This window comes from Equus quagga, chromosome 5, assembly GCF_021613505.1.
Source record: "Equus quagga isolate Etosha38 chromosome 5, UCLA_HA_Equagga_1.0, whole genome shotgun sequence".
In the NCBI taxonomy this organism is placed as follows: domain Eukaryota; kingdom Metazoa; phylum Chordata; class Mammalia; order Perissodactyla; family Equidae; genus Equus; species Equus quagga.
The window spans coordinates 76,733,129-76,759,478 of record NC_060271.1 but is presented as its reverse complement, the minus strand read 5'-3'; the positions used below and the strand labels follow the sequence as shown (position 1 = coordinate 76,759,478).

General features: G+C 44.7%; 1 protein-coding gene across 4 annotated transcripts in view; it reads left to right on the top strand.

Annotated features, from left to right (window-relative positions):
• The window catches only part of SEMA4F (ssemaphorin 4F), an 80,064-nt gene extending 62,622 nt beyond the window's left edge, over nucleotides 1-17,442 (top strand). For 2 of the 4 annotated variants that reach the window (XM_046661457.1, XM_046661456.1), the window contains 10 exons: nucleotides 192-285; nucleotides 9,283-9,402; nucleotides 9,500-9,651; nucleotides 10,304-10,482; nucleotides 10,697-10,844; nucleotides 10,971-11,193; nucleotides 11,334-11,443; nucleotides 11,558-11,718; nucleotides 14,767-14,825; nucleotides 15,082-17,442. In XM_046661457.1, coding sequence (XP_046517413.1) covers nucleotides 192-285; nucleotides 9,283-9,402; nucleotides 9,500-9,651; nucleotides 10,304-10,482; nucleotides 10,697-10,844; nucleotides 10,971-11,193; nucleotides 11,334-11,443; nucleotides 11,558-11,718; nucleotides 14,767-14,825; nucleotides 15,082-15,692 — 1,857 coding nt within the window. In that variant the 3' untranslated portion in view covers nucleotides 15,693-17,442. Of the gene's footprint in view, nucleotides 1-191; nucleotides 286-8,518; nucleotides 8,626-9,282; nucleotides 9,403-9,499; nucleotides 9,652-10,303; nucleotides 10,483-10,696; nucleotides 10,845-10,970; nucleotides 11,194-11,333; nucleotides 11,444-11,557; nucleotides 11,719-14,766; nucleotides 14,826-15,081 lie in introns of all 4 variants that reach the window. The other 2 variants (XM_046661458.1, XM_046661459.1) reach the window with 2 other exon arrangements.
• The last annotated feature ends 8,908 nt before the right edge of the window (nucleotides 17,443-26,350 follow it).

Here is a 26,350-nt window from a genome sequence, read left to right as displayed (position 1 = left end):
GAGGGATGGCAGAGGTGGGAAATGCAGGAATGGGTGGGGCCATCAGGAATAGCAGACTAGGAATAAGGGAATGGTAGCAGAGGAATGGGAGATGAATGGGAATTGGGCTTTTCCTTCATCTGACCATTTTGTAATTCTCACCATGAACCTCCTCGTGACCCCTAAACCAATTGCCCCCTTCTGGTCTGTAGGATGTGTCCAGTTTCCAGCAGGTTGAAAGACTTGAGAGTGGCCGGGGGAAATGTCCTTTTGAGCCAGCTCAGCGGTCAGCAGCTGTAATGGCTGGTGAGTGGGGAGAGACAAGAACCTGTGACTTCTTGCTATAATTGCTTTCTTCCCACCCCTGCTGTTGAAATTTCTGTGTCCTTTCTTTCCTTTCCTTGGAATGTCTATTATTCCCATTTCTCTTTCTAGCCTTTCCTGTTCTTCCCAGAGTGCTTGTGACCTCCTGCTTTTCCCCACAGAGTATTATTTCCCTGGATTCTCTCTAGAGAATGTGTTCTCTGCATCTCTAGTGTGTGTCTTTCCTCTGTTAACCTCATTTTCTTTTCTCATAGTGTTTCTTTCTGTTTATAAGAGGAATCTACTACAATGCATATTGTAATAAATTTGGAAAAAGTATGAAGAAGGACATAGGAAATCTTCTAGAACAGCACTGTTGAAAAGACCTTTGTGTGACAGTGGAAATGTTCTATATCTGTGCTATCCGATACAGTAGCCACTAGCTACCTGTGGCTTTTGAGCCCTTGAAATGTGACTAGTGTGACTGAAGGAAGGAATTTTAAATTTTATTTAATTTTAATTTAAATGTAGATAGCCACATGTGTCTAGTGGCTCCCTTATTAGTACAGTTATCTCTACTCAAAAACCACTGCTAATATTTTAGGATATTTCCCTCTAGCCTTTTTAATGTGTATGTGCACATGCATATAACTCATGCACACGTATTTTTCTGGTCAGTCCTTTGTTGCTCAGAGGAATCAGTCATGACTACTAAGTAGACTGCTGCTGTTATTTCCTTTGAACAAGCTATATACAGTTGCTCAAGTGTGGAATGGTCACAGATCATGCCTAAATCTTGTCAGGAGAGTGACTGCCTAATTCTTCAGTAGCCACAAAGTGAATCGTTTGTTTGCTACATGGCCTGTGTTTTAGGTTAGACCACTCCACGTATACCCCCCAAATTCAGGGAGCATTCAGCCATTTTCTCATAATAGTGTAAAACAAGCAAGTTAATAGAGATTTTATGAATATATTATAAAACTTTGAAATGTCATGCTACATGGATATAATTTTGAATTTTGTCATGTAACTTTTATGTCGTAGGCATTGCTATATAATTTACAAATTCTTTGTAAAGAAAATTTTTAATGACATCATGCTACACATCATGTAAGCATACCATAATTTAGTTAAAAAATTCCAAATCATTAATTTATAAGTTAAAGTTTTTCAGGTTTATTTAGTTTACTTCAAAGTTTTTGCTATTATCCATAACACGGTAATGAACATTTTTGTGCATGAATTTTTATCCTCATTTTAAATTGTCTCCTTAAGATTCCTGGAAATGGTTTACTGTATCAAAGGGTGTGAACATTTTGTGTCTCATTATCTATTGCTAATTGAGTTTTTAGAAAGGGTGTATCAGTTTACACCCTAAATCAGCAGTGAATGAGTGTTTTTTTCTCACATAAACTTCACCAGAATGTATTTAAAAAAATCTTTGCTAATTTGAGACTAACAATGACACCTTATTTTAGTTTATATTTCTTTGAATATTAGTGAAGTTGAACATTTTTCATGGTTTAGTACTTATTTCTATTTCTTCTTTGGTAAATCCTCTGCTCATGTTCTTGGGCCAATTATCAGGTGGGATATTAGTGTTCCAATCCATATGTTTTCCTTTGTGAATATATATATATATATATATATTTTTTTTTTTTTTGAGGAAGGTTAGCCCTGAGCTAACATCTCCTGCCAATCTTCCTCTTTTTTCTGAGGAAGACTGGCCCTGAGCTGACAACCGTGCTGACAATCTTCCTCTACTTTATATGTGGGACACCTACCACAGCATGGCTTGCCAAGCGGTGCCGTGTCCACACCCGGGATCTGAACTGGCGAACCCCAAGCCACCAAATCAGAACGTGTGCACTTGCTGTACCACCCGGCCGGCCCCATGTGGTTATATTTTTTAAAGCTAAATCCTTCAGTTAGACAGCAGATAAAAGTTTCTTCTTAAAATTTTTTTCCCCAAACATTTAACTCTTGGATCTGTTTGAAACTTACTTTGATGAGTCGCATGAGATGAGAATCTAAATTAATTTTTCCTGATTAGCTAATCAGTTGACTCAGCATCATTCATCACACTGTTTTTTCTTTCTTCACTGACTTTTACTGCAAACTTTATCATAAAGTTATTTTTTACTTATACTTTTGGGCAATATTTTATGAAAAACAAAAATCGGGATATAGGATCTAACAATGAAATTTTTTTCCTATGCATAACTTTATTTATAGGGAAAGTCTTACAAGCTATATAAATTAAATCATTCTTAGTCATACAGTTAATGACTTACCTTTTCTGAAAAGTAAAATAACATAAAAGTTTTTGAAAATGAACATAAAGTACATATGTAGTAAATTCAATATTTGGTTTGTCATTTTTATCATTCATCTACAGTTGAAATTGATGAGACTTTGTTTATACTCAGACACGTTTTAATAAAACCATTTAATCAAAGTTTATTTTTATTGACTTTTCTCAAGCATCTTTGGCAAAACTCTGAGCCAGTCACGGGGATCATTAAGAAAGATCTCTCGGTGTTAGCAGTTGTGAATGTCTCTTGATTCTACATAGTTGTTTATCAACAAAATGACTTCTCAAATGTAACAATCTAAGATAATCAGTTATCCTACTATCTTTGTTTCAAGCAGCAATCTTAAGTATATTCAATCTTCTGCATGTAATTTCTGTGTTCCAGTCAGCAAGTGGATTCGCATTAGTGGTTTAAGAACAAAAATTTCATAAATAAGATTATTGCATGACAAAGAACGTTTTCAAAACGGTTTCAAGTCTTTTTTTTTTTTCAGTTAATGAAATTCAGGGTTGCCCTTCAGCTGATAATTGATGGAAGTGGTCAGAAATTACTTTGTAACAGTTTGGAATGGCTAGCTTTAGACAGTTAACATAGAACATCCATGTCTCTTTCTGTCTCAGATCCAAATCACAGTCAATACTAATATTGTAAATTTCCTCTGAGGTTCTTACTTTATAAGGCTATAATTTAAATTTTTTTCTTGATCTAACATCAGTGCCAGTATTCAATTGGAACTTTCAATGTTGCTCCATTATGTCCTGCTGCCCCTCTGTTTTGAAAAAAGCAGTATAGAAAATAGTGGCAACAGTATGTAGGAGCTAGAACCAAAATTCCCAGTTGGGATCTGTAAAAATGTTCTTAAGGATAGAGAGATATTTTGAAATTAAAAGAAGAGATTTTAGTAATGAAAATATTATTAAATATAATAGCAGGAATATTTCTTATTTTAAATTATAAAAATTACAATGTGCATTGTAGAAAATTGAGAAAATATAGAAATGTATAAAGAAGAAAATGAAAAGTTTACTTATAATTCAATCATCACCAGATAACAACTATTATTATTTTGGAGTATTTTCTTCTACTGTGTGTGTGTTTATAATAAATTGGAATTATCATGCATATTTCACTTAGTATTGTATACTGAGCATTTTCTCATTATAGAAATTAATTATTCAAAACATGATTTTTAGTCATTTCCTACTCTTCCATCATATGAGTGTAGCACAATTTAATTATTCCCATATAATTATACATTCAAATTTTAAAGTAAATTATTGCTTTTATAAATAATACTGCAGAAGAAATCCTTTTACATAAATCCTTTGCATGAGTCTGATTAATTGCATGTGAATCAATCCAAAAAGTAGACTTACTAGGCCAAAGGGTGTATAGACTTTTATGGTGCTGGATGGATTTGGCCAAATTGCTCTCCAATTAGTGCCGTCAGCAGTGATGTGAGGGCCCGTTTCATTGCACCCTTATCAGCCCCGAAGAATATGCTTAATAAACATACAAACAGTGACCTCCTCCAAGTCCAGTTTGATGTATATTTTGATTTGCTTTTCTGTTAGTGAGGTTGAACAACTTTTCATGTGTTTATTGGTACTTAGATTTCTTTTTGGGAAAAGCCTCAGAAATCTTGTCTTCAAATATGACATTTATGTCCACTGCACTTAGATAAAATGAACGAAATGATCTCAGTGTCTCTTTTTGTACTATTCAAATTTGGAAAACTGCAATTATTTTGAGAGTAATGTTCACATTAACTTAAGGCTCTCGGTCCCTTTGTAGGGACTTTGTCTTCTGCCCATCCTTTAAATGGTGGGGTTCCTTAGACTTCCACCCAAGATCCTCTGCTCTTCTCATTCTACATGGTTGTGATCTCAACCAGCCCCATGGAATTCTGTTTTCACTGCATTCTGATGCCTCCCAAGTCTGATGCCTTCCAAATCTCTCCAAACCAGCCCAGTGGATTCTGTTTCCACTGCATTCAGATGCTTCTCAGACATTATCTGGAGCTACAGCCCACATATCCAACTGCCTTCCAGATGTCTCCACTTGGGATGTCCCACAGGAATCTCAAAATCAGTATGTCCCAAACTGGGCTCGTCATTGTCACTCAACTCCCCCTAATATGCTCCTCCACCTCAAGTGGCCCCTCTTCTGAGTACATAGTTCCATTATTCACCCAGGTACCCAACAGCAGTCAGCATCTTTGATCTTCTCTGTCACATCCTATAATAAATAGGGCTTTTATCAAGAAGAGCAGAAGGAGGGAGCTTTTGCTCTTTCTCATTGGGAAGCTGTCCTGGGGTTTTATCATCTCCTTTTGGTTTCATTGCATCTTGTGATTACTGCATCTGCTGGGGAGCACTGCAAACATTCTGCACACACTGGGAGCTGCCAGCATTTTGAGTCCAAGGCTACCTCTTAAATCTAGGTGTGTCTGCCCCAAGACTAGCATTCACACACGGAAACAAGACAGTTATAGAAATGCTATCTGGCCAAGAGAAAAAGGTAGAGTAAACACTGCATCTCTAACTATCTAATTATGTCCTAATGATAGGCTATTTTGAAAAAGGTATCTGGCTGGCCCAATCCTTAGATAAGGAGATAGAGACTGTTCGAGTAGGAGCTAGCTATCCTGCAAAGGTCTGACCAGGAGAAGAAAAGGGAGTGGAGGACGGAAGGCAAGGGCATGTTTAAAATCCTCTTTTTAAAGCTAATGAATGGTAATTCCTACTGTAAGCCTTCTTTAAAGGTGATCATGTTGATACTGAAGTGAAACTTTGAACCCCCCAGGGTGCGGTGAAATATTCACTGCCTTGATATTACCTTGGCCTGTCAGCGTCGTATTCTAACACATCTGGGAGGCCTGTGTTCACAGGCTTTACATCTGGGCAAGTACATATCTACTTGCCCAGATTCCACAGATAATTGTGATTCTTCACCTCTTGCAGCTTTCAATCTTTATTTTTTGTATTTCCAAAATGAAAATATCTTAAGTTTTCAGGTTATAAAATTAAAAGATGCTGACTACAAAAAACATTCAGTGTGTACAAAAAAAGTATAAAGGAGAGAATAAAAATCACTTGTAATTTCATTAGTCAGAAACAAATATCGTTAACACTGTAGAATTGTAGCTCCTTCAACAATCTTTCCTATGCCCGCAGACATGTATACTTATTTTTTAAAAAATAGGGTTGAATTGTACCCGATCTTTTGTTCTAACAAGCTTATTCACTGAACTCAGCACTGTGGGCATCACTCTCCTTTGCACGTCATCTTTTGCCAATAGCAAATGTGTATTTTGAGGTTTACTGACTCGATCTATTCAGTGGTAATTTGCCAAACAACTGGACATACAGGGATATTTTGTTATATGAACAGTCACAGATGATTGGGAATTGAAACTCTCTGGAGAAGCTAAGACATGTGGTGAGCCTTTGCCCTCCTATGGATTTCTACTCTTCTTGACTGCGATGGCTGCTCTTCCTTCTCCAGTGTGTGTGTGTGTGTAAGACTGTGTTGCAAGTCCCTTGGTACTCTTGGAACACCTGGAACCCCGCAACTTCCTCCCAAAGTGTCTGATCCCTCCTGCTGTCTCTTAGTGTCAGTGACCCTTTGCAATTCTAGGCTCCAGAGTTGCTGACTGTCCTCACTGATGCCTTAGAAAGTTTTAGGACCCTTTACCTCCATCCACCACTTGCCTGGTTATCTGTGGTCCTTTACTGTTTCCAGAATATTTATGATTGTACCCGCCTTGCCCCCCAAACACCAAGTCATGTTCCCAAAATATTCATTAACCGTCTCCTCCACCTCATCTCCCTCCGTTCTCAGGGTATCCATGACACAGCCTCTGCCAGAGTTTGGTTTTAGAGCGGTTTGTGTATAATGCTCTTAGGGAAATTTTTCATTCCAGCTCTGGCTTCTGTATCAGCTTTTTCTCCCCTTTGGAGGTACAGATGATTGGCTTATTTGCTGCTCCATTTGCTGCCAGGACCTTTGCCCAAAAGCTGTTTTTCTCCCTCATGAAATACTCTGGAAGGGAATAGGAAGCCATTTTACAGTTGTTGTCGACCCCCCTCCCCCCACCAACCCTTCTGGCAGCAAATCGAGCATATGGTCCTTTGAGGGTTCATAGGGAGCTGTAACTAACATGTATTGAATGCCAGCCATGCACCAGGCCCTGCCTGGGGCTCTGTGTTTGTTATCTCATTTAACCCTCAGCACTGCTCTGAAGGGAGGGTGTTATTATCCTTTCTACGTTTGAGAAACTTGAGGCTTAAGATGGTTAGTTTGCTCAAGATCATGCTACTAATAAGTATTCAGAGTTCAAACCCAAGCCTTCCGGGCTCCACAATCCTTGGATTCTTTTCGCGATCTCAAGTGATAGCATAATCTCCCCTCCCCAACCCACAAGGGGGTTTCTGACCCTCCACTGCTGCCTCAGAGGCCTCCTGACCCTTTTTGCTCCGCATAAAGTGTTTCTATTACTAGTGGTTATTTTTCCAGTGCCTGCAACGTGCAGCTTCACGTGAGCATCTGTGACCCCAGGATGATCATGCTCCCCTCAAAGTGGCCCTAGTCTCTGCACTCCCTTCAATGTGCACAAAGAACCCCCATGGCTCTTGCTGGGTTACCATGCACTGGCTTCCAGCACACCCACCTTTCTTGCTTCTCCAGCCTCTCTGATTTGATCTTCTGGTTTGCCTTCAGTATCTTCTCCCCTTAAATAGTAGTGTCCCAGGGCTTTCCCTTTCTCCCTGGCTATCACACTTATGTCATGACTTAAACATCACTCCCAAGTTGCCTGACTCTGGCCCTGCTGCCCAGACCCTTCTGTTTGATTACCTTCCAATATCTCGGACCAGATCTCCTGAAAGTACTTCAACCTTAGCATGTCCAACATCTGAACTCGCTTCCTCTCCGGCTACCTCCTTTATGGGCCTGCTGCTATTGTTTCCTGGCTTGGTTCATAATAGCACCATCTGCTATCAGCCATCTTATCAGCTGGAAGCCTTAGAGACATTATTTTACTCCATTCTTGCACATCTCATGTTCAGTTGATTTTCAAATCTTGTTAATGGATTCTACCTCAGAAATCTCTCTCAGATCTGTCTTCTTTATTCTCTCTGTCACTGCCTTAGTTCAGGGCCCCTCTACTCTTGTCTGGGCTGTGCAAATGGCCTTTTACCAGCACTTATCTTCTTAAAAATCAAAAATGATTATGTCACTCTCCTCCTCAAGAAAATCTCTGCAGTTTTGCTCTTCCTTGTAAGATAAAGTCCACATTCCCTGGCATGGCAGAGCAGGCTCATCCCAACTGGGTGCCCATCTCTACACCTCCAGCTTCCTCTTTGCCCACTTGGCCTGTGTCCCCTGTGCCCCACATCCCTGAACATGGCGCCCTGCTTCCCCACTTGCTTATCTTCCTCCTTGAAATTGCTCATTCTTCAGACTCAGCTCAGACATCACCTCTGAGATGCTGCTCCCACAGGTAGCAGGCTGGGTCCTCCTCTGTGCTCTCACATACATCTATGAGTCCACGCCTCCTGGTATCTGATTACACGTTTGTCTTTCAGACTCAAATGGAAATTCTTGGGGGCAGTGATGTGCGGAGCCCCCGGCACAGTGCCTCGTACATAGTAGGTGGTGAGGAATGCCACACCGATGTGGTGAGGAATACCACACCGTTGTCTCCAGAGTCCCCATGATACTCAGAACTCCTCTAGGGGGTTTGTGACCTTCTACGACCCTGGGAATCATTTTCTCCTACTCACATCCAAGTCCTTGGCCTCAGGGTGTAATCACTCAGAGTGATTACAGTTCTCTCACATTCAAACCACAGAGCCGTACCTTCCCTTCCTTCCCACAGTGGCTGTGATTTCCCTCTTCTCTAATCGCCCCATCCCTAGAGCGCCTCTGCCCCTCCACTGTACCAGGAGGGAGGATCTGCTTCTTCATTGCTTCCCCAGGCTGGCTGTGAAAGCTCCATTAATCCCTCAGGCTGATTTATCTCAAAGTGAGTTCCTGAACACCCGCATCAGAATAAATGTGACTGCTTGTTCGAAACACAGTTCTTGGTCCACCGCCCCCGCCCCCCCCCCCCCCCCCCCCCCGCTCTCTTGAGGGAGAATTGCTGGGCAGGGGGCCCAGGAGTCTGCATTTTGATCAATTCCCCTAGTGATGCTGGTATACCCCAAAGTTGTGACTTGTTCCAGAGCAGTGTACACTCACTAGTGTTAGCAAGAACACTAGTTCCCTCAGACATTTCCCATCGTGGGAGAACTTAAGTAAGATTGGGACATGCTGGCAAAGCAAACTCCCTTCCTGGAGAGTCACAGTATAATTAGTATATTACAGGGCAGCGATCTCCCTAAAACAGCAACAACAAAAAACAAACCAGCAATCAAAGAAGCCTGGTTTCCAGAGGGCAGCCTTTATTCTCCCTTCTTGCACATCAGCATTCTGCTGTGTTCCCTTACTGCCCTGGAGCACTTCATTTCTCCCTTGGTTTCAAGCAAGGTGATGCCTATCATGTGCTTAGCAGTGCCCTGCACTAACGGGTGCTCAGCCCCTGAGAGTTCCTGCCCCTGCTTTATTCCCTGCTCTGCCTGTGACCCCTTTTGCTTCCCTCAGTGGGTCCCTGACAGCCCCTCTCCTCCCTGTCGCCCTGCAGGGGGGGTCCTCTATGCTGCCACTGTGAAAAACTACCTGGGGACGGAGCCGATTATCTCCCGGGCTGTGGGTCGAGCTGAGGACTGGATTCGGACAGAGACCTTGCCATCCTGGCTTAACGGTGGGGAGAGGGGGAGGGATGCTCCCGGGACAGAGTGGGCGGAGGCCTGGTGGCCCCAGGCTGTGTCTGTGGGATCTGAGGCCGCTGGTCTCCCCAGCCCCAGCCTTTGTCGCAGCGGTGGCCTTGAGCCCAGCCGAGTGGGGAGATGAAGACGGAGATGATGAAATCTACTTCTTCTTTACGGAGACTTCCCGAGCATTTGACTCATACGAGCGCATTAAGGTCCCGCGGGTGGCCCGCGTGTGTGCGGTGAGACCCCAATCCCAGCTGTCTATTTGTCATCTCCTGCTCTGCCTGTCTTCTTGTCTTTTCTTCTCTGAATCTCTGTCTTTGCATATCTCCTCTGTCTCCTTTTTTCCTCTGCCTTAAATTCTTTTCTGGGAGCTTGAGGAATTTGGGGAAAGGGCTCTGGCCTCTTTGAACCTCATAATTACCCTTGTGACACACTGTCCCAGGAGGTGGACTAGTGTAGAAATTGAAGGCAGAAACTGTTGACAGACCTGGGTTCAAGTCCCAGCTTTACCACTTACTGCCTCTGTGACTCTGGGCAAGTTCTTGAGTATCTTTGAACCTCATCTGTAAGATAAGGATATGAATACCCCTAGAGATAAGTGTTGTTTTGAGGACTAAATGAGGTAATTTATGTAAAGTGCATGGTACAGTGCTTCATAAATGCACAATGAACTTAGTCACTGTCATTGTTATTGTGACCTGTCCACCCCTCTATCTCATTATCCTCTGCAGTTGCTCTGTCTGTGTCTCTGTTCTTGCATTTCTCTGCATCCGGCTCCCCATCTGTTTGTGTCTGCCCTAAAGTCAGGGGGAATCTTGTATTGGTGTTCACACGCTGCCCCCAGTGTTGGTCTTCTAAAGAGAATTTCCCATTCACTTGTTACCCCAGGGGGACCTTGGGGGCCGGAAGACCCTTCAGCAGAGGTGGACCACGTTTCTGAAGGCTGACCTGCTATGTCCAGGGCCTGAGCATGGCCGGGCCTCCAGTGTCCTGCAAGACATGGCCATTCTTCGACCTGAGCATGGATTGAGGACCCCCATCTTTTACGGCATCTTTTCCTCTCAGTGGTGAGGGGGTCCTAGTGTGGAGGAGAATTACAGGGTGGGAGATACGTGGGGTTGGCACAGGGTCAGCGCTGTCTCCTCCAGAGAGGGTGGACTCTCCCTGGAGCCCTGCTGCCTCTGCCCTGGAGCAGGCTGTGTGGCATCTCATTTGACAGGGGATGAGTTGCTGTCCCCTAGTTCCTTCCAAATATCTGGCTCCAACCTGTGACTCTTCCAGGGAGGGGGCTGCTATCTCTGCTATCTGTGCCTTCCGACCACAAGACATTCGGTCAGTGCTGAATGGGCCCTTCAGAGAGCTGAAACATGACTGCAACAGGGGACTGCCTGTCATGGACAATGATGTACCCCAGCCCAGGCCCGGAGAGGTGAGGGGGCTGGGGCAGCGCTTCACCCCATGCCTGAATTGTCCCATTAGGGCAAGAGCCCAACTAAGCATCATGGCACTTCCTGGCCCTTGGGAAACTTTGTCACCCATGCTATGTCTCCTCTAGTGCATCACCAACAACATGAAGCTCCAGCAGTTTGGCTCCTCTCTCTCTCTGCCTGACCGAGTGCTCACCTTCATCCGGGACCACCCACTCATGGACAGGCCAGTGTTTCCAGCTGATGGCCACCCCCTGCTGGTCACTACAGATACAGGCTATCTCAGAGTTGTGGCCCACAGGGTGACCAGCCTCTCAGGGAAAGAGTATGATGTGCTTTATCTGGGGACAGGTATGTTTAATAGTCAAGCAAGTTGCCCGTCCAGTGCACACATGCTCTCGTCACAGAGAGGGTCCCATACATACAGGTGTCAGAGTCCCAGGCACAGGTATGGTTATGTCATCATGTCTTGCACCTTGCCTGCTTTCTAGAGGATGGACACCTCCACCGAGCAGTGCGGATTGGAGCCCAGCTCAGCGTCCTTGAGGATCTGGCTTTATTCCCAGAGCCACAGCCAGTTGAGAATATGAAATTGTATCAAGTGAGTTGTAGATTTTGGGGAGTCTGGTGGGGAGACATCTGAATTCAGAGCCAGTTTGTGACCCTGGGGTCTGGGAGATCCAGCATATTCCTCTTCCTCACTCCCCTTCTGTAGAGCTGGCTCCTGGTTGGCTCCCGTACCGAGGTGACACAAGTGAATACAACCAACTGTGGCCGTCTCCAGAGCTGCTCAGAGTGCATCCTGGCCCAAGACCCTGTCTGTGCCTGGAGCTTCCGGCTAGATGCGTGTGTGGCCCATGCTGGGGCGCATGGAGGGTGAGTGTGTCTATGCTTGTCTCTTGTCTGCTGTCCCAGGGCTCTGGCCCATCCATATGTCTATGTCTGTTTTTCATCTGTTAGTGCTGCCCTATCTGTGTGTGGGTGTGTGTGTGTGTGTGTGTGTGTGTGTGTGTGTTTATTCTCTCTGTTAGTGGCACTTGTGTGTCCATCTGTCAGTCCATACTAACTCATCTGTCTTTCCATCTGGTGCTGCCTCATCAATGTCCTTGCCTCTCTGCAGGACCTGCCCAGACCATGTGATTGACCTCCATGTTGCTATACGCTTCTCAGTTTTCATTTTACAAGAGCTCTCAGAAGTGTTTTCACAGTTGACTACTCTCTCCTTCCTTGAAATTTTCTTTCCTCTTGACTTCTATGATTGCATTCTCCTGGTTTTCCTCCCTGTCTGACCTGCCTGTCTCCCTAACTGATTTCTTTTCCATCCAACTTCTGAATGTTGATATTCCTCAAGATTCAGTCCTCTTTGCACTTCCACACGCTCTCCAGGCTATTTCACTCCCATTATTTCAACACTGTCTGAGTGCTAATGACAACCACGGATGTATCTTTAGCTGAGCTTCAGAATTCCCTATCCAACTGCCTATTTGATATTCCCCTTGGATGCTTCACAGGCAACTCAAACTTAGCAAGTCTTAGCATGCACTGTGTCCTTTTTCCCTCACATGCTTCTCCTCTGGTTTTCCTTATCTCAGAAAAGGGAGCTCTATCCATCCAGTTGCTTAAGCCAGAAATTTCCCACATTGTATTGCAATTTATACTGACTGTAGCTCCAAACCATCCTCAGTCCACACCCACTTCCCTCCATCTCTACTGCTATCGCTCTAATCCAAACCATCATCTCTTCTTAACTGATTACTTTAATAATCTCCTAATTGGTCACCTTTTGTCCATTTGGGGCTCCTACCATCCATTTTCCACTTGGCAGCTAGCTTAAAAATGTATGTCACATTGAAGCAAATCCCTGACATCATATTCATCTAAAATATTTCAATATATATCTCTACCAGATGAGGACTCTCTTAAAAAAATTTTGTTATAGGGAATTTCAGACATTCAAAAGTAGAGAGAATAGTATAATGAATTCCCATGGCTAATCGTATTTTATCAATACCCTCAATCACTCCCAATTATTTTAAAGCACATCTCAAGCATCATATCACTTTTTCTATAAATCTTTCTGTGTGTATGTCCAACACAGAAGGGCTTTTTAAAAACATAACCATGTTATCATGATCATGCCAAAAACTTAATTTTTTAATGCCATCAACTATCCAACCAATGTTCCAATTTTCCCAATTGCATATACTTAAAAATAGTTTGCTTAAATCAGGATCCAAATAATGTCCATCAATTGTAATTGGTTGGTATGCTTCTTAAGTCTTTTAATCTTTAACTGAGATTCCCCTTCAGTGAAGTATTTTTAACTGGTTGTTTGGAAAGTTTTTTTTTAAACGACTTTGAGATTTCCTATTTGAAGCCCAGTTAATTTACAGTATATTTGTACATATTACTGAACCCCATGGTGACAAATATTTTAGAAGAAAAATATTTGTCTCTGGGAATCCATTTTTGGTTAAGAATTTTGACCTGGTCTTTTAGTTTCTCTGGGGAGAACTTTTTTTTTTTTTTTTTTTAAAGATTTTATTTTTTCCTTTTTCTCCCCAAAGTCCCCCAGTACATAGTTGTATATTCTTCGTTGTGGGTCCTTCTAGTTGTAGCATGTGGGACGCTGCCTCAGCGTGGTTTGATGAGCAGTGCCATGTCCGTGCCCAGGATTCGAACCAACGAAACACTGGGCCGCCTGCAGCGGAGCGCACAGACTTAACCACTGGGCCACGGGGCCAGCCCCTCTGGGGAGAACTTTTAATTGTCTAAGACAAAAGCAAGTGCCTTATTCTTTCCTTTATTGTTTTAATATCCATTAAAATAAGATTTCATTGTTCTTGGGTATCCTGTGTACTTGAGCCTCAGGGTCCCCTTAAGATGTATATGTGTGTGTGGGATGTGAGGTGTGTGTATATGCCAGTGTATTTCTTGGTAATACAAGAAATTTCCAAGTGGGTACTTCTGTGCACTCTATCCTCCATACCTCAGTTCATACAAGGGAGGAAAACAGAGATTATGAAGTTCCTGCAGCTGTAGCTGCACATATAGCCTTCCCATGCTCCCCGCTCTCAGCTAGACTAAGCAACCTTGGTTTTACCCAGGAGGCTTTAATGTATTCATACCAGTCTTAGAGCTCATTTCAAGGGCTTCAATTCATATTGAAGGAGTTCACACTCAAACAGAGTCTGTCTTTGGTTGCAGCTTTTGTGTGTTCAGACCAAACTTCCGCCTGGTTGCCTCGTCTTCACTAACGGTGCAGTAGAGATCTCACTGGCCTCCCTCTTTCTGGGAGTGGTGCCAGGGAGTTCAAAGTGAGCAGTCTGTCTTGCTATCCCTCTGTCAGACACATTCCACCCAAATCCTGGAAGTAGCAGGATTGTCTTTTTTGAAACAGATCCATTAAAGGCCAATATATATCGACAGTTGTCGAAGACAGAGTTCCTATGTAAAAACAAGCAGCTTTTATGAAAGAAAAAAACATCTCACTGACCCTCACAGAACTGTGATTAGCTTTTACGGCAAAGATGTTTGCTTTCTCTTAAATAACAGAAAAAAATAAGCTGTAGTTTTTATATTCTTTTCCAGAGAAATCTTGTGGTTGTGGACAACCAGCTACATTTCTTGGAAGTTTCCATGTTTCCCTTAAAGGACCCACCAAGCATCTTTCTAACAGACCCAGTGCAAATTTAATTCTCTGTGGTCTGCTAGAAATATATGTAGGATTTGACATGGCAACTGTCATGAGGAGTATAAGGGTTTGGGGGGAAGATTTAGCGGAGAAGAGTATGTTGACTGATAATTCCGGGAGTCATTTATGAGATGATGGGAGCTGTAATGAGTGAGTGAATGTTCAGTGGTACTGAGGAGGGTAGAAGGGGATGTTGACACTTTATTTACCAAGTATTCTTTTCTTTATAGGCTGGTCCAAGACATAGAGTCAGCAGATGTCTCTTCTTTGTGTCCCAAAGAGCCTGGAGGTCTGTATGGTTTAAGGAAATGTGGGTGGAGTCGGTGGAAAGGGGCTAGAAAGTTGTCCATTTTGGACCCACTTTAAAACTTGGGTCCTGGAAGATATAGCAGCCAGTGACCCAGGGCCTTACCCTCTTTGGAAATCCCCTTTTTAGCTTGTCCACCATGGCCCCTTCTCATATCTGATATCACTCCACATTTCTCTCCATCACATCCCCAACCTATAGCCTCACCACTTTTTGTGCCTCTGCTGTCTCTTTGCAGAACACCCAGTAGTGTTTGAAGTTCCTGTGGCTACAGCTGCGCATGTGGTCTTGCCATGTTCTCCAAGCTCAGCATGGGCGTCCTGTGTGTGGCACCAGCCCAGTGGAGTGACTGCACTCACCCCCCGGCGGGATGGGCTAGAGGTGGTGGTAACTCCAGGGGCCATGGGCGCATATGCCTGTGAATGTCAGGAGGGTGGGGCAGCCCGTGTGGTAGCTGCTTACAGCTTGGTATGGGGCAGCCAACGGGGCCTCCCAGGCCGAGCCCACACAGTGTGGGCTGGACTGGCCGGCTTCTTCCTGGGGGTTCTTGCAGCATCCCTGACTCTCCTCCTGATTGGTCGGCGTCAGCAGCGACGGCGACAGAGGGAACTTCTGGCTAGAGACAAGGTGGGCTTGGACCTGGGGGCCCCACCATCTGGGACCACAAGCTACAGCCAGGATCCTCCCTCCCCCTCTCCTGAAGATGAGCGGCTGCCCCTGGCCCTGGCCAAGAGGGGCAGTGGCTTTGGTGGCTTTCCTCCACCCTTCCTGCTTGATCCTTGCCCGAGCCCAGCCCACATTCGGCTAACTGGGGCTCCTCTGGCCACGTGTGATGAAACATCCATCTAGGGCTGGGCAAGTGACCACTAGTGCATGGTGACCACTAGAATGCAATGACCATTGAGAAACTGGGGATCACTGGGCCTAGACGCCTGTCCTGGCCCCTGAGTTCTCTTTGGCCTTTGAGTGATCAATGTCTGCCCTCTCTGGGCCTGGGTGGGCTCGGGGCCAGGCCTTTACCTGATTCCTGATTCTCATGAGAGATCAGAACTGCTCTCTGCAGTGAATCGAGACTTTTCCCACCCCTCCCCTCCGAATCCCTGTGACCGCTTTAGCCCTGGCCCACTATCTTGGGCTCATTAGTTTGGGGACGGGGCACAGAACATGGCTATGAATTTGCTTTCTGGTTGAACGCTGGCCAGAAGGAAGAGCCATAGAGGTGGTTGGGGACCAGTGTGCTCTGAGTCCTGGGGTGGTTTTGCAGATTCTCCCAGTTTATTTGATTCTCTGTGGGGAGTGCATGATCCCTGTGTTGCAGCGTGGAATCTCTGCCCTGAGACCTCCCATCCCAGTTTTCCTTCTTCCATGAAAGAGCGTGTGTAAATACATGGGTGTTCATAGGAGACCTGGCCTCATGTCCTTGAATGACTGGGCCAGTGCTCAGGTGTGTTCATGGGGGGTAGGGAGGGAAAAGGTTGGGATGGTGGGCATTGCCTGCAGAACTTTAGACCCAGTAGCCAGTGGAGGAATGGCTTTCCTTTCTAAAGGAAACAAACCACTGCCCCCACCCCCCCCCCCCCCCCCCCCCAACCCTTCTCTTGAGTAGAGAAAAACTCCCAAAGTGACCTTCTGGGTGGAAGGGCAGTGATACATGTGACCCCATCATTCTGTTTGTTTCTGCCTCCTGGCTACCACCACTGCCATGCACAGCTGCTCTTTCTCTGGCTGGCGTGTAGGCTGGACCCCGTTTCCTTAGCTCCCATTCAAAATAAACTTCATGACATTCTCAATGTTAGAGGATGACAAAAGGGGAACAGTTACAGGACATATCAGCTGCATAAAGATAGGTTTGTATCAGTGACTTTACTCAGGGTGACACCCTTGACCTAAAGCAGGAGTTCCCCACTTGGGGTCCACGGACTCCCTGAAATTGTATGCAAAATGTTGTCTGTACATGTATGTCTGTATTTTTCTGGGGGAAGGTTTTATGGCCTCCATCAGATTCTCAAGGCCTTAACAAAGGTACAGGACCACTGCCCCAAGGTCACCATGTGTTGGCCAAGCTGAGATGGTGCCACTCATCGGCAACTCTTCCTGCCCAGCCACACCTGCCCCATGGCCAGCCCCTGGACTTGCAGCCGCTGGGGCCCTCTTGTTTCTCCAGTCCCTGGAAGCTGGCCTCCGTGCATATTTGAAGACACTGTCAGCTCTCACCAAACTTTAAGACCTCTTCCTGCTTCACAACTCTCAGCTGCTTTAGACTTCTCCTGCTCAGTTCCAGTCTTGGCCTGTGAATGTGCCTCATTCATCCCTGGCGAGGGATCCCCTTGAGCTCCAGTGAGTGATCCAGCCCTTCCCAGTTGAAGTTTTCACTTCTACTTTCCTCGGCAGCAGCCTGTGAACTACTCAAAAGAGTCCCTTTGGGTTTGGAATTATCAGTGGCTTTGTCACTAATAAGTGTGTGATCTTCAGCAAGTAATCTAACCCAGGAACATTTGTTTACTCATCTGTAAAGTGGGGATAATAATACCTACCTCAGGGTTGCTGCGAGGATTAACTGAGAGAACACATAAACAATAAAGCACTATCTATACCAGTAGAGGTCGTTATTGTAAAAATTGACCCATTATGCCATAATCATATAGCTTAACCATCTGATGCCCATGACACATGCAACTTTAAGCCCCATTCGGTGGAAGGAGGGTCATTGCTTCGCACAGACGTCCTGTCTGGGGTCGTCTCTAGCCAGATCTTAGCTGCCAGTGTCTAGGTTTTGGGAGGCAGGGCCTGTAGTTCTTATAATCCTCAGATGTGTCTGACCTTAGTGACCCTGCTCCTCCTCCTCTCTGGGCATGGAGGAAGGCTCGTGTTCTTCAGTTTATCCTCACTTCACTCTGCTCTCTAGGTTAAGAGTTAGTTTCATTTTGGGGGAGGAAAGGAGATGAGAAATGTCAGAGGGGTCTGGGGTTCCTGTGAGGAGGGGAGGAGAAGAATTTTCCAAGGAGGGGAGGGACCAACCTACAGTGAATTGGGGGCATTTGGTTCTTGGACACTGGCTCTGATTGGAGGAAAATGGGATGAGGAATTTAGGAAAAATGAGGAATGATGGAAATAGGCGTGAAGAAGGGGAGAGTTGCATCTTAGATGGTGGAAAGTTCAAATCCCAAGAGTGAGTGAGAGCACAGGAATGTGAAATCCACTCCAAAGAAATAGTGTGAATCACTGATTGCATTATCTTTGGGCTGTCGGGGTGTGGAATGGGAGAGAACCCAGGGGTGAGGGAGCTGGAAAAGGTGCAGGGTTCCTCAGCAACCAGAAGGAGGGGTGGGGATGGATGTGTTTGTATTTACTTCCAGACTGCAAAGATTGCCTATTTTCTGGTCCTCACTCTTCAATTCCCCTCTGTTTTTGGCTCTGGTCCATAAACTGTGACTCTGGGCTTATCACCCCTAACCAGTGGTCTGTTGCTCCCCATGTGACCTTACTGAAAGTAGAGCCAGAAAGAGATGCTCACTGTTGGCTCTTAGGAGCCAAGCTAGCTCCAGCGCACCACTGGCCCTAACCCAACCGGAGGCTGACTCACTGCCTTTCCCCCGCAGCCCCACAAGTCGACTGGTGGCTTCAGTGATGGCAGGAAAGGGCTCCTTTCAGTATCTGCTGGGCCCTGACTCTCCTGGCTACTCTGCCCCTGTCAGAGGAGGGCAGTCAGGGCTTCAGCACACTGTTCCTGGTCAAATGCACACAGATCCTGTCTCAAGGATGTGGAGATAGGACTTGCCTTTTTAGTTGTTGCAGAGGCAGGCAAGGTTGGAATTTTTAAAGATTGTTTTCACCAACTGGAGGAAAAACTAGCAATACAAGTAAGAAATCTTTCTGCAGTTTTAAAATTCTCCCTGGTGGGGCCCAGGGACAGGCTTCTCTGTGACATGGCAATTTGTGTGGCCAGGAGACAGCAGGTATGGTTCCAGAGAAGTCCATCTGGATTGATGTAAAATACCAGGTCCTGGTAGAGGCAGGGAAGGGCAAACAAAGAGAATGATCCAGCTCCCTGAGGGTGTTGGATGGAGCCAGGGGTGATTGGAAGGGCCAAGATAAGGGGTCAGGTTCACAGGGCTTCCCCAGGCCCTGGGAAGAAATAAGTGCAAGCCAGGAACTCTCTTCCGTTCTTTTTTTTCAAGAATTCCTAGCCGATGGGACTAGGGTTTTCCCTAGACACACTGGGGCAGGGGTTTAGGGCTACAGATGAATCCTGGACCTGCCCATTGGTGGGTATGGTACTCCTCATTTATGTCACAGTTGGCACCTCTCTCATGGAGTCGAGGACCCCATGACTTGGCAGTGCTGAAACACAGGCTAAAGGCTTTCACCACCTGCAGCTAGAGCCATGGTTGGAGCAGGAGGAGTCAGCAACTGATGCTGGATCCAAAGACCAACATCCCACCCTCAGGTTCAAGCAAGCCCTTTGAGTTGAGGAGGCTGGGAAGAAAATCCTCCCAGGGCTGAGCTTCACTCCAGGGACTCTCTGAAGGTTAGGTGTTGAGAAGGCTAATTAGACCTCTCTGATCAGAAGCTGAGGCAGAGCACTCATGGGGAACGCTCGGGCCTCAGGTCTCCTAGGCATACTTCATATCTGTCAGGTACGGGGTGCTAGTCAGCCTCAGATGGATTCACTGGAATTCTACCCTGCAACCTCAAGAATGCAAAGACTTGGCACTCATTCTCAGCATTCTCAAGACATGCTTAATCATGGGTGATAGGTAAGCTCCCATTCCTTCCTCCCTAAGAAGTGAGGAGGCAGAATTGGCCCTTCTCTGAGGCCAGGATGGGGATGGCTGTTTTATTCTTTGAGTGATGTAGATCTGTGCCCTGCTTCCATGCAGCTGCTTCAGAAGTGACACAAGCTCTGGTGGGATGGAAGGTATGGATGCTGGAAACAGTCATGGTCTTGAGGATTATGGGGAAGTGTCCCCGTGCTTTGGTGTGGAAGGATGGAGCTGCCTACCCTTTGTGTGGGCTCAGATGACGAGCTTCTCAGTGATCATAGGAACCAGAGACTCTTCTGCCCTTTGCTGGGAGCCACATGAGTCCCCTGAATTCATGTTCAGTTCTAGGGAGAAGGATGACTACCCTTAAGATGGCTGAGATAGAATGTTTTCCCCCTGAAGTGACTGGGAGCTCAGAATGAGGTAAATTTAACTTATGGAAATAAGATAATACTTTTTGTACAGTGTGAGTTTGTGGAGAAAAATTCATCCCCACTATAATATCAGCGTTTCTAAAATTAGCTGAGACCAGAGCACCTGCCTTGTGAACTGGCCGATAGCTTGAGAGAGCAGAACTGGCTGTAGACGGGGTAGAGTTGAATGAGCTCTTGGTGCCTGAAATAAGAAGGAGGGCCTTTTTCCAACCTTCTGCAGGAGCCGTTCCCTGTAAGGTAGCTTCCCCATACATATCCACCAAATTAATCTTTGATCAGACTCAAAATCCGTCACTTCTCAGGTTTACTGGATTTATGCAATTTTTCTGTGGCTTCATCATAATACTATAGCTTACCATAGATTGTGATCACCTTGTAATTCCCAGGTAAACATCCTCGGGAAGAACGTGAGCATGAACCTGTGGGGTCCTGCTTGACAAACTGAGGTGTCCACATACTACCTCTAGGAAGGTTTATGACAAAGCTGCCATTAGGAGCTTTGCTAGATAAGTTCTTATTGTTTTGGTTGTTTATTGCTGTACTAGTCACGACAGGCTTTGTTATGACACAATAACAAACAATCCTATACTCTTAGTGGCTTAGAACATGTTTATTTCTTACACTACTTAAAAAGGAAGGAGATTCTGCCATATGCTACGACATGGATGAACCTTGAGGACATTATGATAAGTGAAATAAGCCAGGCACAAAAAGACAAATAAGCATGATCCACTTATATGAGGTACTTAGAGCTGTCAAAGTCGTAGAGACAAACTAAAATGGTGGTGACCAGGGGCTGGGGATGAGGGTAAAGAGGCGTTATTGTTTAATGGGTATAGAGTTTCAGTTTTACAAAGTGAAAAGACTTCTGGAGATGGATAGTGGTGATGGCTACACAATATTATAAATGTCTTTAATACACCGAACTGTGTACTTAAAAATGGTTAAGATGATAAGTTTTGTTATCTGTATTTTACCACAATAAAAAAAATTGGGAAAAAAGGTGAATAACATACAGTCCCTGGGGCCAACTAGTGGCATAGTGGTTAAGTTCATGTGTTCCACTTCAGTGGCCCAGGGTTCACAGATTTGGATTTTGGGTGTGGACCTACACACCACTCATTAAGCCATGATATGGTAGTATCCCATATACAAAATAGAGGAAGATTGGCACAGACGTTAGCTCAGGGCCAATCTTCCTCACCCCTCCTCCCCCAAAATTACAGTCCCTGCCTCCTTGAAGCTCCTGATTCAGTGGTGAGGCAGACAAGTGAGTAGATAACTCAGTTTGAAAGGCGCTATTGTCAAGGTTTGTCCCAAATCCCGAGGAACCCAATGATGCCTTGTTCTGCTTACATCTTTTCTTAGCTGGCAGCTTGAGAAACAGACTTGAGACACCAACAAAAGGCTTCGTACCCCCACACTGGACTCCTCTGAAGCTACGGAGACAGTGTAATGTAGTATAGTCTAGTGAGACAAATATATGACTTATTTGGTTTTTTTTTTGTGTATCCAATTTTACATAATAAAACTTTTAAAAACAGGATGTTTGTCTATGAAACTGGCAAACATAAAAAAAAAGTGAATGATACTTTGTGCTTAAATATTATCCTATTCTGTTGACGGAAGTGAAGTTAGTATAAACTCTACAGAAGGCATTCTGGTAATATCTATTAAAAACTTTAAAGTGTAGGGGTGGGCCCTGTGGCCAAGTGGTTAAATTTGCATGCTCCACTTCAGTGGCCCAGGATTTTGCTGGTTCAGATCCTGGGCACGGACCTGGCATCGCTCCTCAGGCCATGCTGAGGTGGCGTCCCACATAGCATAAGTAGAAGGACCTACAACTAGAATATACAACTATGTACTGGGGGTCTTTGGGGAGAAGAAGAAGGAGGAGAAAAAAAAAAAAGATTAGCAATAGATGTTAGCTCAGGTGCCAATGTTTAAAAAAAAAAACAACTTTAAAGTGTATATATCATTCGACCCAGTAATTACAACTCTGGATATTTATTTTAAGGAAATAACAGTATAAGTGTGCAAAGATGTATTTCTAAAGGCTTCAATTTTAGTATTAATTATAAGCCTAAAATATTAGAAAAATCCAGTTATTCAACAAGAAAAATTTGGTTAAATAAGACCCAATATTGACTTGAAAAACTGTCCACAACATCGTTAAGTGAAAAAAGAGAAAACCGTAAGAAAGAGAAGCACAGCCCCTGATAGCCAGGAACTGGCCTGGCATCACAGCGAGGTCTTGGACTTCTCCTGTTTCACAGGACACCAACGTCAGATAAGGTCACTCTGTGATGTGACAGATGGAGATGAAAACAAGACCACGCCATAATTACATCTGCACACAGACCAAACAGGAGCATTGTGCAAACCACAAAGATGACCAAGCATCCACCTGTCCCAGCTGATAGGAGTGGGTGCTGCGGCTGTCCCAATTCTTCACCAGTTTTAGCCTCGTGTAGTCATCCCTCCTTCTGGATGAGGTTTACTACGGTACCCAATCACGGAATTACTCACTTCCTGGCAACATCCAATTCAGAGCAAAACCCTGCTTCCTTAAACCCTCCTGCAAAACGCCTAGCACAAGCCCAAGTGCTATAAATTCTTTCTAATAGCTTCTTAAGGAAATGCCCCACAATCCCCATGTGTGCCTTCTCCCTCACTGCAGAGGGATGAACCCAACTGGCTGGATGACAGGTGTGTTCCTGGTGGTCTTTCAATGGCAGCCAGTACAGCCTGCTGTTGTTTGTAGTAGATATGTATTTCCATTGTCATAAAAATGGGTGGAATAATGTGAAATAATACACACCAAGCTGTTAGCAATGGTTGTCCCTGATGAAGGAGTCTATTTTTGATTTACTTTTTCTTTTTTTGGGTACACCGTGCATGGAAAGAGAGAAGGAGAGAGAGAGAGAGAAGGGGAAGGAGAAGAAAGAAGAAAGAGAAGAATGAAGAGAACAGTGATGACCATGGCAGTGGCAGTGACTCTTAACTAAGTGTTGAATAAGTGTTGATGATGATGTTATTGGATGATCTTTATTTTCTTCTTTAAATTTTCTACAATTAATATGCAGTATATTTGAATATGAAAAATAATAGAAGTTATTTTTAAATGGAAGAAAATTGTGATTTTTTCCCAAGGAAAATACTATATGGCCGTTTTTAATTTTTATTTTTACAATGGTATCTTGTCCCTGACTAGAATTGTGCATATCGTCACAAACCGTGATTGACGTTTGAAGCCTTCTGGTTTGCCCGGTCAGTTGCAGTACGGTTATGATGCGGTAGGTGTCGCTCTTTCCCCAAGAATGGCGTATTGCTCAGGCTGGCCGGAAGCCCTCTCTGAGCAGCGCCCAATTCTGTCAATCATCTGTCTGTGAGATATACCTAATCACTAGTCTTTGAGTACTTTGTACTTGTAATTTTCCTTCCTCTTGTAATTTTAATCTGTGACTCAATCTAGATAAGAGGAATTACTACACGAATACACTCCTTACTCTTTTCTGTAGATAGAACTGTTACATAGCCATCCTATCTTCACAGTAATCTTTTCAGTACCGCAGGCAGGTATTATATGCTCCATTTTCCAGATAAGGAAACTGAAGTTAACCAGAAAACCTAAGTCATTAATGGTTAATTGATCTGGCTTTCTTTCCCCTCTGTTGTCTAGGTCTAGAAATTAGCACATATGTAGCAAAACATCACTCTTTGTGCTTTAAATATATTAATATATAAATGTATCGACAGTAAAAACACATTTGGATCGGTTTCTGAGAACTGCCATCCAAATGATGAGGATCGACCCATGCTGCTTGTGCAGCGTGGTTGTGCAAAAGCTTCTGATGGATGCCCTGAAAGAGCAGCCTCTCAACTTTGGAGAAGGTGGGCAGCCTTCAGAGGTCTGGGAGTTCTTTGCAAACACCTAGGCATCCTTGGGGAGGATGCTGAATGTGACTCCTGTGTGGGTGTGACCTGGGGTTACCATTATAAACATGAGTTCTTGTGCTCTGTGGTAATTTCTGACACACAGGATGTTTGCTTCTTCCCTCTGAGGGCTCAAGCTTTTTTTTTTTTTTTTGAGGAAGATTAGCCCTGAGGTAACATCTGCTGCCAATCCTCCTCTTTTTGCTGAGGAAGCCTGGCCCTGAGCTAACATCCATGCCCATCTTCCTTTACTTTATATGTGGGACGCCTGCCACAGCATGGCTTGCCAAGCGGTGCCATGTCTGCACCCGGGATCTGAACTGGCGAACCCTGGGCCGCCCAAGTGGAACGTGCGCACGTTATGCTGCGCCACCTGGCAGGCCCTGGTCTCACACTTTTGAATCCTTACCTGTGATCCTTCTCCAGCTATCACTTCCTGATGCTGCCTTGTAGCTGTGCTTTCCCCTTTTCTAGTCCGTTTTTCCTGAAATGGGATGGAGTAAGAAATCAAATAACCAAGCTAGGTAGAAATGAGTATAAAGTTTACCAGGTTCAAAGCAAATCTATTTGAAAGACATTTGTATTTGTATGTTACTTCCTGATTCGTGACTGAATTATGGAAGGCTGAGACAGTTAGGGAGCTGGTTCTGGAGAGACGAGGAATGACCCTGCCAACCTTTTTTAAAGTCTCAAGATAATCATGGGCCAGCCTTGATCTCAGTCCGTTGAGTCATCCTGGGACTTGGTCCCTCACTCTAATGCTGCAGTGATTCGAAGGGAATGCTCCAGGCTGGGGTGAGGATGTCCAGACTTATGGAGCTAGTCTGACCACCCCCTGATGGTGTGGTGGGTTCTGGGCCGGAGGGAAGTTGGTGGGCTGTGGGGCAAGTATGAGGCAGAAGAAGAGGCTTCAAGGAAGGGTTTCGAGATCATGACTCGAGCTGAAACAGGAAGATGGCAAATCCAATCCTCTTCCCTGCAGGCATTGAGACCCAGTAGGGGCCCTCTTACAACCTCCAAGGTGCAGAGTGGAGAATCAGTAAGAGGACTGGATGCACAAACAGCAGCATCCTATGCCAGGCAATGTGTCTACAGCGGGGTGGGCAATGGAGATGCAGGGTTCACACACGAAATGGTGGCCGGCGGAAATGAAGTACCAGAATGGACCCAACCAGCTGTCTAAGCCCCAGCCCTGTGCCTTAGACAGCTGGTTGGGTCCATTCTGCTGGCCCCAGGGAGGGGACACAGGTGAGGGAGGTTTAATGTCCTCAGGAGACCGAGGATGAGGTTACTGGAACTGGCAGGCTCTGCCCATCACCTTCAGCCCAGTAGTGGCGCAGAGCAGCCTGGCACATGAAAGCTTGAGGCTGCCAGAATGATTTCCAAATCTACCCACCAGGCAGGCAGAAGTTTTTGCTGGATGACCACAAGGAAGAGCCCTTTCAACTTCGGGCAAAGTGGGCAGCCTTAGAAAGCTGAGAGTCTCTGCAAACAGCTAGAATGGGGCTAGCCCTGGGTGTAGGTGCTCACAGCAGGGGTCATGGTCACCTGGGAATCAGGCCCAGACAAGGCCTTTCTGGACCCACAGATCTAGGGCTCCCCTTCAAAAGGGAAGCGGCCAGGCAGAGCAGACCAATCTGGTTTTTCAGGGAGGTACGGATGTGTGGGAAAGCTGCCTTAGGTCACAAACACTAACCACTTGGGGAGAAACACAGCTCATCCTAATGGCCTTAAAATGAGTTTTGGATGTGCGTCCATGTGCACATGTTTGTGGGTAAAAGAGATTTATTATTTTTTTCAATTATAGAAATATGCTTATTATAAAGCATTCAGAAAATACTGAAAAGTGTAGAAAAATGAGAGTCACTTGGAATCCCGTGGGCCAGAGACATAATCTCTAAATATATTTTGATGAATTTCCTGCCAGACTTTTTTCTCTGTATATATTCAACATAGGTATACACATATATATATTTTTAATTAAATCATAGCATAATACTGTTTTGTAACCTGCTTCTGCCATTTGCTACTCTATCTTGGACACTTTTCCACAATAATAAATGTGGCTTTACACTATCCCCTTTGGTAGCTGCATAGGATTTCTTTGCCTGATATTTCTTATTTTAGCGAGTCCTCTATTGCTTAAAATCACATCATTTGAAAATAGTGATAAATTTCTTTCCTTCTTCTTTTTCTTATTTCAGCACATTGACTAGAATTTCTAGAACAAGCCCAGAGAGAGCTTATTCTTGACTTGAACTCGATTTTAGTAGCAGTGCCTTTGGGATTCACCTTTGTTTTTCATGCTTCTTGTTCGTTTCTAATATGTTTATAGTATCAAGGGCGCGTCCTTCTCTATCTCAAACACTAACAG